At 37.2% G+C, this 12741-nt stretch overlaps 1 protein-coding gene across 10 annotated transcripts in view; it reads left to right on the top strand.

The window, feature by feature from the left end:
* Positions 1-11163, top strand: part of CCDC138 (coiled-coil domain containing 138) — a 99226-nt gene extending 88063 nt beyond the window's left edge. For 9 of the 10 annotated variants that reach the window (XM_037015573.2, XM_037015572.2, XM_017674392.3 and 6 more), the window contains 2 exons: positions 2603-2741; positions 10681-11163. In XM_037015573.2, coding sequence (XP_036871468.1) covers positions 2603-2741; positions 10681-10846 — 305 coding nt within the window. In that variant the 3' untranslated portion in view covers positions 10847-11163. Of the gene's footprint in view, positions 1-2602; positions 2742-10680 lie in introns of those variants that run through there. The other variant, XM_037015576.2, reaches the window with a different exon arrangement.
* The last annotated feature ends 1578 nt before the right edge of the window (positions 11164-12741 follow it).

Here is a 12741-nt window from a genome sequence, read left to right as displayed (position 1 = left end):
CTTCCTTACAAATTTGGATGCCTTTTATCTCTTTATGTTGTCTGATTGCCGTGGCTAGGACCTCCATAACTATGTTGAATGAAAGTGGGGAGAGTGGGCATCCTTGTTTTGTTCCTGATCTTACAGGAAAAGCTTTCAGCTTTTCACTGTTAAGTATGAAGTTGACTGTAGTTTCTCATATATGGCCTTTACTAAATGGAGGTACTTGCCCTCTATACCCATTTTGTTGAGAGTTTTTATCATGAATCAATGTTGAAGTTTGTCAAATGCTTTTTCAGCATCTATTGAAATGATCATGTGGCTTTTATCCTTCTTTTTGTTAATATGTTATATGATACCAATGGATTTTTGAATATTGTACTATCCTTGCATCCCTGTAATAAATCCCACTTGTTCATGATGGATGATCTTTCTGATGTATTTTTGGATTCAGTTTGCTAATATTTTGTTGAGCATTTTTGTGTCTATGTTCATCAGGAATATTGGTCTGTGATTTTCTTTTTTTTGTCATGTCTGGGCAGACGGTTTTTAGAGATGACATGGAAGCAAAGCAGAGGAATTATTTAATTGGCTATAACTTGAGTGTTTGCCTTGTTTGAGAAGTTTAGTTATTGGCCATTATGACTGTTGTACTTGAGTTTCATTCCCTCAGATCCAGGTGCATTAACTCGGGCTTAGTTGTTGGTCTGTTAGGTAGACTGCACAGCTGAAGGCAGTCGAGCTGACCATCCTCTGTGACTGTCCTGGCCAGACTCTGTAAGCGCGTTGGGTTCTCTGAGCTGGACTGGAACCCTGAAGAGACTGCCCCTTTGCCATAGCACTTTGGGGAGCAGTGGGGGCCCCGTCTGCCGCTTCACGCTATTCTGTGGTTGGCCCTGTGCACAGGTTTCTCCCCCTCCTCTCTCTTGAGCTTCCCCCCAGAGTCATCTTTCCTGATGACTTAGATGCATAGGTATTGCTCTGAAAGCTGCTCAGATGCATTTCTTTTGAGTGTTAAGATCTGTGCACTGATTTACCTCAACCTATATTATAAGCACAGTATTTTTTAGTTTGAGGGCTTCTGATTATGTCTGTTTTGTCATGAGGATCATGTAGACACACACATATACATGTGACTTGGTGAACTAAATTTAGTCCATACTTGGGTTGATTACTGTGGGTAAAGTAGTAAGTTTTCCCCCTTGTTAGCATCTAAAGGGCACATAATCATTATCTCTAGTGCTCTGTTGCTAGCATATACCACCTTATCACCTTTCCTTTTCTATTTTTAGAATATTCCTCTGATTTTACTGTTTTGGAGCTTTTCAATTTCACTATTTAGTGGTTTATTTTACTCACTGTACATAAAGATGTCTATCAAGATATGTTATCAAGACAAATAGCAAGCCTACCCTGACATGTAGTCTTTTAAGCTGTGCTTATAGGTTAAAAAGGAATGATGAAGGCAAACTATTGTATTCCTCTGTCCTTCATAGATATTAACTTGTTTATCTGTGTTTGAAATAAAGTCCTGTATTCATTGTGGGAGACTCTGAATTTTATAGAGACTTTTAGAAATGTAGTTTAACCATTTTAGAGGCCACAATTTAATATTTTTGTATAATTTTTGTTTTTGTTCAAGTTTCCCTAGTTACTAATAATAGTGATAACACCTTAAAAAACATTTTTATATGTTATTTTGTACAACTCATAACAGCAACCTTAATACAGATTTCAGTTTTCTCTATTAAAAACTGTACTGTGGCCCTTTTGCATACATTTCTACCAGACATTCTTAGAGGCAGAATTCCTGAATCAAAGAATATATGTATTTCTAAAGCCTTTGGTAACAGATTTGCCAAATTCCAATTACTGTATTCCTATGAAGCTTGAATGCTTTTGCTGTCTTTTTTCTAGTGTGAATGGTTGCTTGTGCCCCTTGCTTATTACTAAAAATATTAGGTCCATCTTTTTCCTATTGACTTGTAAGAAAGAGCTTTTTATAGTAATAATATCAATCTTCTGGCAAATATATTACAAAGGCATTACCTCTCCTCTGCCCCAAGTTTGGCATCTCCCTTTTGTTCTTTACTTTTTGATATTTTCTTTTACATAAAGATTTAAAATGTTTTATTTTGTAAAATCTCTCAATCTTTTCTTTTATGAATTTTCCTTTTGCTTTTATGCTTAAAAAGTTATTCTCTATCCAGTGATTATGGAAACTGTCATAAACACTCAAATGAAATTCTTAAAATTTAGGATCTTAAAAACATGTACTACCCCAACAAAATTACTTATTGCTACTTATTTAAACTCAGCCTACTGTTGTGAACTTATTGAAGAAATTACCTTTCTCCTTCCTTTCAAACATGGAATTTCTGCTAAATTCCGCCTACTGGAATTTGGATATCAGAGAAAATAATCTTACCTGTGGTTTACATTGTTCAGCAAGAACCAGTGAATATTTTATTTTTTCAAATGATGGTATATTTTGCCCCAACTGTAAATATGAAAAGAATGAAAAATCCAAATCAGCTTTTACAGATCGCCAATGTGGTTTTACTTCATTCTGCTTTCCATTCTCTGCTGCTCCCTAACAGAAGACCCTGTGTCTGTTTTGCAGAAGCCCTGCAGCCTTTCCTGGAAGCCTGTAGCAACACTTTATTTTTTCGTACTTGCTCTGTGCTGCTTAGAACTCCCAAGCTCGATCTTCAGATTCTAGAAAAGCTCAGTATTATACTACAAAAGCTTTCCAAAATCAAGTAAGATTTTCTTATTTCTAACATTTTTAATTGGAAGATATCTTGTTGTGATCCTTTAGACCTTTCTGAATCCTGTATTAAATATTATTAAGTCAAAATTTCTAATGGACATGTAGAAAATTGAGATTCATGAATATTAATGCTTATCTAATATCATGTACTTAGTAATAGACTAGAATCAGTGTTAATCTTGGACGTCATACTGTTTCAATAGTTGATTTCTGCTAAATGAACTTCAAGTGCCACAAATAGAGTATACAAAAACTAAGAGAAATTTTTAGCAGCTGAGTGATAGCATGAGAATATATTGTTAACACACTGACCTTCTGAAGCACCATAGGTGAAAATTTAAAAAAATTATAATAAAAATCTATTTTTCAGATCCTCACTGATGGCACTGAATTTAGGGAATGAAAATGAAGCAAGCTGAAAAGACCTGAGACAGTGTTATAATGGGGTTGATTTTAGGAAATTATTAGGAGCTTACTGCTGCCACTAATTTGAATTTCATTGTAAGAATCAAAGGTTTTCTTTTTATATTTCGTCTTCTTTTCCCTGATGGGAACATCGGGATAACCAGTTTTTAAATTATAAATAAAGGACCTAAATTTTAAAGCTGTATTTTCCTAGAATCTTGACATAATCTGGTATTTGTTTTGTGGCAAATCTGAGCAGCTTCTCAGCTCGTTTTGGTAAGAATAAAGTCTGGTTTCAGTTCAGCTCCTCTACCCTCACCTTGCCCCTCACCATGGTTTCCATGGCAGTGAACTTAGGTAATCCGCTCTGCCTCAGGATACCTGAATTCATCTTTAAATTATTTGTAGGTGCACGATAGTGGGTCCATAAGTTGTCTTTGGTGCCTAGTACACTGTACCATACCATAGTAAATTATTCATTGTCAAACTATAACCTTATGCTCAACTCACCAGTTAATTAGTTTTGGTCTGGGATCAGTTACCAATTCATTGGCCTGTTGTCATTTCCCTGTGATGCCATGAAGCTGCAATAACATTACTTAGGTTTAATTCTTTCTTAGCCCCTTGTTTGTGGGATTTTTAAAAAGTCATCCCAAAGTGCAAGTATATCCTTGGGCTAAAGTGTTTTCCTCGTAGTGATGTGTTTTATAGCTTATGTTCACTGCAAAATTATTTGAAGAACTAGAATAAAACTTGAACAGGAGGGCTGACAGTTTTTGATACTCAAACAAATCTTAATATGTCCTTAAAACCACAGAGATGTGAACCATTTTGTATCAAGAGGATGGTTACACAGGCTATTTGATAGTTTTTTTACAATATGTAGACAAGAAAATAAGTGTGTTAACAGATATAATTCTAACTGATTGAAAATGAAATTATTGATTGGTTTTTAGAAAGAGGAATGGTTAAAAGGTAATTTGGAGCTAAGACAAAAAATAGACCAACATTCTCTACTTTAAAAAGCCCAGTTTAGAGGGGGAGGAGCCAAGATGATGGCATTAGTGGGGCAGTGGAAATCTCCTCCCAAAACCATATATATTTTTGAAAATACAACAAATACAACTATTCCTAAAAGAGAGACCAGAATATACAGTACAACAGCCAGGCTACATCTACATCTGTGAGAACTCAGGACCTCATGAAGGGGGTAAGATACAAGCCGTAGCCTGGCGGGACCTGAGCACCCCTCACCCCAGCTCCCTGGCAGGAGGAAAGGAATCAGAGCGGGGAGGGAGAGAGAGCCCAGGACTGCTAAATAACCAGCTCTAGTAATCTGCACCAGAAGCGCAAACACACATTGCATGGTGTGCTGGATATTGGAGAAATGGAAAAGTAACATCTGTGAACGGGTCCCCACAGTAGGCTCCCCTGGGACAAAAGAAAAGTGAGTGCTTTTTGAAAGTCTTAAAGGGACAGGGACCCCACAGCTGGACAAAAGCATCCCGCAACCCAGCAGCTGGGAATTCTGAGGAATTTAAGGCACCCCAGCCCCCTGGGTGGCAACACACGACTGAAGCCCCTCACAGTGATACACAGTGATAGGCAGCCTGCCAGTCATTCCCCTGGCCAGCATGGCCCAGACAGAGCAGCCAAGCAGCCGGAGAGTGGCTGCGTGCGCCCGCAGTGACAGAACACCCAGAGAGTGGCCATGCACACCAGCAGCGGCAGAGCACCCTGAGAGAGGCTGCGCATGCCTGCGGTGGTGGAGCACCCGGAGAGCAGCCGCACCCACAGCAACCACCCAGAATCTCCTAGCTGTGCACAGCTGCCCAGGCCAGACCCAGAGGCCACCGCTGGTGCACAGCTGCCTGGCACAGGCAGAGGAAACTGAGGCAAGGCGTGAAGTGGTGCCATTCCCACAGGAGAGCTCACCTGGCATGCCTGCCACTCCTTGCAGGACTCTGGGCTACCCTGACGGTGACACCACCGATGGCAGCTTAGGGGATTAATCTGGCGGTTGCTCCAGGAGTGTGGGTAACCAACACAGGAGCAGAGAAGGGCAAGGAGGCGACCAACAAGCAGGAGAGGACTTTGCTCTCTCAGCTGACACATGCACTACCTGCCTACAGCTACCTCTATCACCATGAAAAGGCAGAAAAATTTGGTCCAGTCCAGATTTACCCAGAGAACCCCTGAGAGAGGGCCTGGGGAAATAGATTTAACCAATCTTCCTGAAGAAGAATTCAAAAGAAAGGTCATAACCATGCTGATGGACCTTCAGAGAAATATGCAAGAGCTAAAGGATCAAGTTGGGAGGGAGAACACAGAAATAAAACAATCTCTGGAAGTACTTAAGAGCAGACTGGATGAGGTGCAAGAGGCCGTTAATGGAATAGAAATCAGAGAACAGGAACACAGAGAAACTGAAACAGAGAGAGATAAAAGGATCCCTAGGAATGAAAGAATATTAAGAGAACTGTGTGACCAATCCAAATGGAACAATATTTGCATTATAGGAGTAACAGAAGAAGAGAGAGAAAAGGGGATAGAAAGTGTCTTTGAGGGAATAATTGCTGAAAACTTCCCCAAACTGGGGGATTAAATAGCCTCTCAGACCATGGAAGCCCACAGAACTCCCAACACAAGAGACCCAAGGAGAACAACACCAAGACATATAATAATTAAAATGACAGAGATCAAATACAAGGGCAGAGTATTAAAGGCAGCCCGAGAGAGAAAAAAGGTCACCTACAAAGAAAAAACCCATCAGGCTATCATCAGACTTCTCAACAGAAACCTTACAGCCCAGAAGAGAATGGCATGATATATTTAATGCAATGAAACAGAAGGGCCTTGAACCAAGAATATTGTATCCAGCATGATTATCATTTAAATATGAAGGAGGGATTAAGCAATTCCCAGACAAACAAAAGTTGAGGGAATATGCCTCCCACAAATCATTTCTGGAGGATATTTTAAAGGGACTGCTCTAGATGGAAGCATTCCTAAGACAAAATAGATGTAAACAGAGAGAATAAAATCACAACAAAGAAAGCAGGCCAACCAAATACTAACTAAAGGCAAAAAATAAAATCAACTATTAACAAAAGCAGTCAAAGGAAACACAAAAGACTACAGAATAAACCACCTAACAGATAAAGAATGGAGGAGGAGGAATAAGGGAGAGAAATAAAGAATCATCACACTGTGTTTATAATAGCTTAATAAGAGGGTTAAGTTAGATGGTTAGATAGTAAAGAAGCTACCCTTGAACTTTTGGTAACCACGAATCTAAAGCCTGCAATGGCAATAAGTACATATCTATCGATAATCACCCTAAATGTAAATGGTCTGAATGCACCAATCAAAAGACACAGAGTAACAGAATGGATGAAAAAGCAAGACCCATCTATATGCTGCTTACAAGAGACTCACCTCAAACCCAAAGACATGCACAGACTAAAAGTTAGGGATGGAAGAAGATACTTCATGCAAACAATAGGGAGAAAAAAAGCAGGTGTTGCAGTACTTATATCAGACTAAATAGACTTGAAAACAAAGAAAGTCACAAGAGATAAAGAAGGACATTACATAATGATAAAGGGGTCAGTCCAACAAGAGGATATGACCATTATAAATATATTTGCACCCAATACAGGAACACCAACATACGTGAAACAAATACTAACAGAAATAAAGGAGGAAATAGAATGCAATGCATTCTTATAGAAGACTTTAACACACCACTCACCTCCAAAGGACAGATCCACCAGACAGAAAGTAAGTAAGGACACAGAGACACTGAACAACACACTAGAACAGATGGATTTAAGAGATATCTACAGAACTCTACACCCAAAAGCAGCAGGGTACACATTCTTCTCAAGTGCACATGGAACATTCTCCAGAATAGACCACATACTAGGCCACAAAAAGAGCCTCAGTAAATTCAAAAGGATTGAAATTGTACCAACCAACTTCTCAGGCCACAAAGGTATAAAACTAGAAATAAATTGTACAAAGAAAACAAAAAGGCTCACAAACACATGGAGGCTTAACAACATGCTCCTAAATAATCAATGGATCAATGACCAAATTAAAGCAGAGATCCAGCAATATATGGAGACAAATGACAACAACAACACAAAGCCCCAACTTCTGTGGGATGCTGCGAAGGTAGTTCTAAGAGGAAAGCATATAGCAATCCAGGCCTATTTAAAGAAGGAAGAACAATCCCAAATGAATAGTCTAAAGTCACAATAATTGAAATTGGAATAAGAAGAACAAATGAGGCCCAAAGTTAGTAGAAGGAGGAACATAATAAAGATCAGAGAAGACATACATAAAATTGAGAAGAATAAAACAATAGAAAAAATTAATGAAACCAAGAGCTGGTTCTTTGAAAAAAATAAACAAAATAGATAAGCCCCTAGCCAGACTTCTTAAGAGAAAAAGAGAATCTACACACATCAACAGAACCAAAAATGAGAAAGGAAAAATCACTACAGACTCCGCAAAAATACAAAAAATTATTAGAGAATACTATGAAAATCTATATGCTAAGAAGCTGGATAACCTAGAAGAAATGGACAACTTCCTAGAAAAATACAACCTTCCAAGACTGACCAAGGAAGAAACAGAAAATCTAAACAGACCAATTACCAGCAATGAAATTGAATCAACAATCAAAAAACTACCCAAGAAGAAAACCCCTAGGTCAGATGGATTCACCACTGAATTTTATCAGACATATATAGAAAACATAATACCCATTCTTCTTATAGTTTTCCAAAACATAGAAGAGGAGGGAATACTTCCAAACTCATTCTATGAAGCCAGCATCACTCAAATACCAAAACAAGGCAAAGACCCTGCAAAAAAAAGGAGATTACAGACCAATATCCCTGATGAACATAGATGCAAAAATACTCAACAAAATATTAGCAAACCGAATTCAAAAATACATCAAGAAGACCATACACCATGATCAAGTGGGATTCATCTCAGGGATGCAAAGATGGTACAACATTCGAAAATCCATCAACATCATCCACCACATCAACAAAAAGAAGGACAAAAATCACATGATCATCTCCATAGATGCTTAAAAAGCATTTGACAAAATTCAACATCCATTCATTATAAAAACTCTCAACAAAATGGGAATAGATGGCAAGTACCTCAACATAATAAAGGCCATATATGACAAACACACAGCCAACATCATACTTAACAGCGAGAAGCCGAAAGCTTTTCCTCTAAGATCGGTAACAAGACAGGGATGCCCACTCTCCCCACTGTTATTCAACATAGTACTGGAGGTCTTGGCCAAGGCAATCACACAAAACAAAGAAATAAAAGGCATCCAGATTGGTAAAGAAGAAGTCAAACTGTCACTATTTACAGATGACATGATATTGTACATAAAAAACCTTAAAGACTCCACTCCAAAACTACTAGAACTAATATCGGAATTCAGCAAAATTGCAGGACACAAAATTAATACACAGAAATCTGTTGCTTCCTGTACATTAACAATGAACTAGCAGAAAGAGAAATCAGGAAAACAACTCCATTCACAATTGCGTCAAAAAAGAATAAAATACCTAGGAATAAACCTAACCAAGGAAGTGAAAGACCTATACCCCGAAAACTACAAGACACTCTTAAGAGAAATTAAAGAGGACACTAACAAATGAAAGCTCGTCCCATGCTCTTGGCTAGGAAGAATTAATATTGTCAAAATGGCCATCCTGCCCAAAGCAATCTACAGATTCAATGCTATGCCTACCAAAATACCAACAGCATTCTTCAACAAACTGGAACAAATAGTTTTAAAATTCATATGGAACCACAAAAGACCCCAAATAGCCAAAGCAATCCTGAGAAGGAAGAATAAAGCAGGGGGGATCTTGCTACCCAACTTCAAGCTCTACTACAAAGCCACAGTAATCAAGACAATTTGGTACTGGCAAAAGAACAGAGCCACAGACCAGTGGAATAGAATAGAGAGTCCAGATATTAACCCAAACATATATGGTCAATTAATATATGATAAAGGAGCCATGGACATATAGTGGGGAAATGATAGCCTCTTCAACAGCTGGTGTTGGTGAAACTGGACAGCTACATGTAAGACAATGAAACTGGATCCTTGTCTAACACCATACACAAAAGTAAATTTGAAATGGATCAAAGACCTAAATATATGTCATGAAACCATAAAACTCTTAGAAAAAAACACAGGCAAAAATCTCTTGGACCCAAACATGAGCAACTTCTTCATGAGCATATCTGCCAGGCAAGGGAAACAAAAGCAAAAATGAACAAGTGGACTACATCAAACTGAAAAGTTTCTGTACAGCAAAGGACACCACCAATAGAACAAAAAAGTATCCTACAGTATGGGAGAATATATTCATAAATGACAGATCTGATAAAGGGTTGACATCCAAAATATATAAAGAGCTCACGCACCTCAACAAACAAAAAGCAAATAATCCAATCAAAAAATGGTCAGAGGAGCTGAAAAGACAATTACCATTTGACCCAGGAATTCCACTCCTAGGAATTTACCCTAATTATGCAGCAGCCCAGTTTGAAAAAGACACATGCACCCCTATGTTTATCGCAGCAGTATTCACAATAGGCAAGAAATGGAAGCTACCTAAGTGTCCATCAGTAGATGAATGGATAAAGAAGATGTGGTAGATATACACAATGGAATATTATTCAACCATAAGAAGTAAACAAATCCTACCATTTGCAACAATGTGGATGGAGCTGGAGGGCATTATGCTCAGTGAAATAAGCCAGGCAGAGCAAGACAAGTATCAAATGATTTCACTCCTCTGTGGAATATAAGATCAAAGAAAAAACTGAAGGAGCAAAACCTCAGAAGACTCACACAACCCATGAATGTACTAACAGTTACCAAAGGGAAAGGGACTGCGGAGAATGGGTGGCAAGGGAGGGTTAAGGGTGGGTATTGTGATTAGCATGTATGATGTGGAGCGGGGGGGCACTGGGAAGGCTGTACAACACAGAGAAGCCAAGTACTGATTCTACAACTTCTTACTATGCTGATGGATAGTGACTGTAATGGGGTTTGTGGGGGGGACTTGGTGATGGGGGGAGTCTAGTAAGCATAATGTTCCTCATGTAACTGTAGATTAATGATACAAAAATAATTTTTAAAAGCCCAGTTTACTTAAAATAAGATGATCAAGTATTTCACTCTTTCTTACTATAATGAAAAAAAGTCCTCAAAAGCTGTTATAGTGAGGAGGGTCTAGTTTTGGTATTCAAAAACATTTTCTTTTTTCCTTAAATACTTCTCTATGCTAGGCCTGTCTCATAAAGCCTATTGTGTTTGTCTTAGCATGTTAATTCTTTAGTTACCTATTTTCTGCACTATTCTTAAAAATAGATGCCATTTCTCCACATTGACACTTGAGTCAGTGTCTTCATAGATAAACTCCGCAAGTATGTGATTAAATTATGTATTCATTCTCTTACAGGAGCAATAAGAAGCTCTTTGAACTTTTTATGATTCATCTGATGCTTCAGGAAATACAAAGAACAACACATCCAGAGCATGCCTTTCTCTGTATTAACCTAAATTCAACTCTGTTCAATTTGGGTTTAACAAAATGCAGCTCTCTGGCCCCCAACACAAACCATTAGATTTGCTTATTATTAATTTTTTGTATTATATGTGTGTTGCTTATTTCTAAGATTGTAAAAATCAACAAAGTAACTAAAAGTCTACCAAGTAAAGCACCGTTTATCATGAAAAATAGAAAAGAATTTTAACTTTTAAAGTGAAATCTATAGAATCTATGGAATGTTTGGAGTGTTTCAGCACAACTAAGTAGCACTAATGTATGTACAAGATGGAATTTCCAGAACTAATAACGTGGGTTACTTTTTATAAAAATGTTTTTAGGAAAATTCTTAAAATGATGTGGCCATTTGGAATAAAATTGGTGTTTATGTGGTAACAGGGTTAGATCATGTTATCATTTTTTCTTAATATATTAGAAATCTCCCCTTTTGGAAGCAAAACTACATAATTTGAAACTACTGTCTTCATAATTTTTCTATATATCCTAGTTTCATAAATGCTGTTTTTTTTATTGTGCTGTTTGTGGAGTACTTGAGAGAAATAATTTTTGTTTTTTTCTATTTTTATTTTTTCTAAAAGTAATTTAGTTATGACAGTGTATATATACAACATTAAATATTTTTTAAACTGGAAAGTAAGCAAAAATATCATAGTCCAAATACACAGATGATTTGCCAAAGATGAGTGAAGTAGCCAGAGGTCTAGGTCAGGTATATGTTGGTGGAACATTGTCCTAATGACCCATAAAATACTGTATCAGTATATAAAACCACTTTCAAAATGTGGAAGAAATTTTCAGGAAATTCTGGGCCTCTTTAAAAGAATATAAGAAATTGTGAAGCAAAAACAAAAAGCCATAAAGAGAAAACAGGCTAAGGTGGCTATGGTAAAGGTGATAGGAACTTAAAATGCAGAAGCAAAATGCTCATCAGAAACAAGAAGATACCATCACTGATATTTCAGCACATAAGACCAGTGTGACAAGAACAAGAGTAGCTCTTAGAGCAGAGGGCACATAGGAACTGCACAGTGAGGGGCGGAGGCAGAGGGTGAAACAGAGGTTGGCCCTGCTGCACAGGGCACTAGATGTTCCTAAAGAGGAGAACAGAACATGCAGAGCGGAAGAATTATTCAAAGATACAGCTGAATAAAGATTTTGGAGGCTAAGGAAAGATCTGCATGTATTATAAGTATTAAGTTATAAAAATAAAGGCAAAAAAAAACCCCACAAAAAAACAAAACAAAGCCGATTACCTACAAGAGAAGAAAAATGAAGCTAGCCTTATGCAATGCCAGAAGTTGACAGGGGACTATCATCTCAAGTGTTGGAGAGGGAAATTTTAATCCAAAAATTCATAGCTAGTGAAGATGCCTTTCATGGGTGAAGACAATGGGAAGACATATTCAGATATGCAAGTGTTAAGATATTTTACCACTTATGTACTGTTCTTGAGAAAAGAAACTAGCTTATTCTGACCAATTATGAGATGAAGGAAAATTGAGTTTATTAGATCAACTTTATACTAAAAGACTAGTGAACACTGAAACCATTTAAACATAAATTTAAATAATTATAAATCTGTTTATTAAATGGAGCAAAATGTTAAATTCTTCAAAAGGATAAGTTATGGCAAAAAGCAATGATTTAGTAGTAAGGATTTGGATAAGAGTTAATGGGCCTGAGATTGAGGTAGAGATAAAGGACCTGGTAAGTAGAAGTTTTTTACATTTTCATCAGAAATAGAATCAGAGTGTTCCTTTTCAATATTAACTTTGACAATTAGAAAAATGGATAAAATAATGCTTTTCGAAAATGTCAAACTAACTATTATTAAAATTAAAGCAAGGATAAATATTCTCAAAACACTGAAGAAGAAAACCAACATTTCTGTATAGACATCACAAAAGATAGAAAGCCTGGAACATCTAAAAAACAAAAATATTTAGGGTAAAT

This window comes from Manis javanica, chromosome 1 (assembly GCF_040802235.1).
Source record: "Manis javanica isolate MJ-LG chromosome 1, MJ_LKY, whole genome shotgun sequence".
NCBI classification, from domain to species: Eukaryota; Metazoa; Chordata; class Mammalia; order Pholidota; family Manidae; genus Manis; species Manis javanica.
This window is presented reverse-complemented; position numbering and strand designations above follow the sequence as displayed.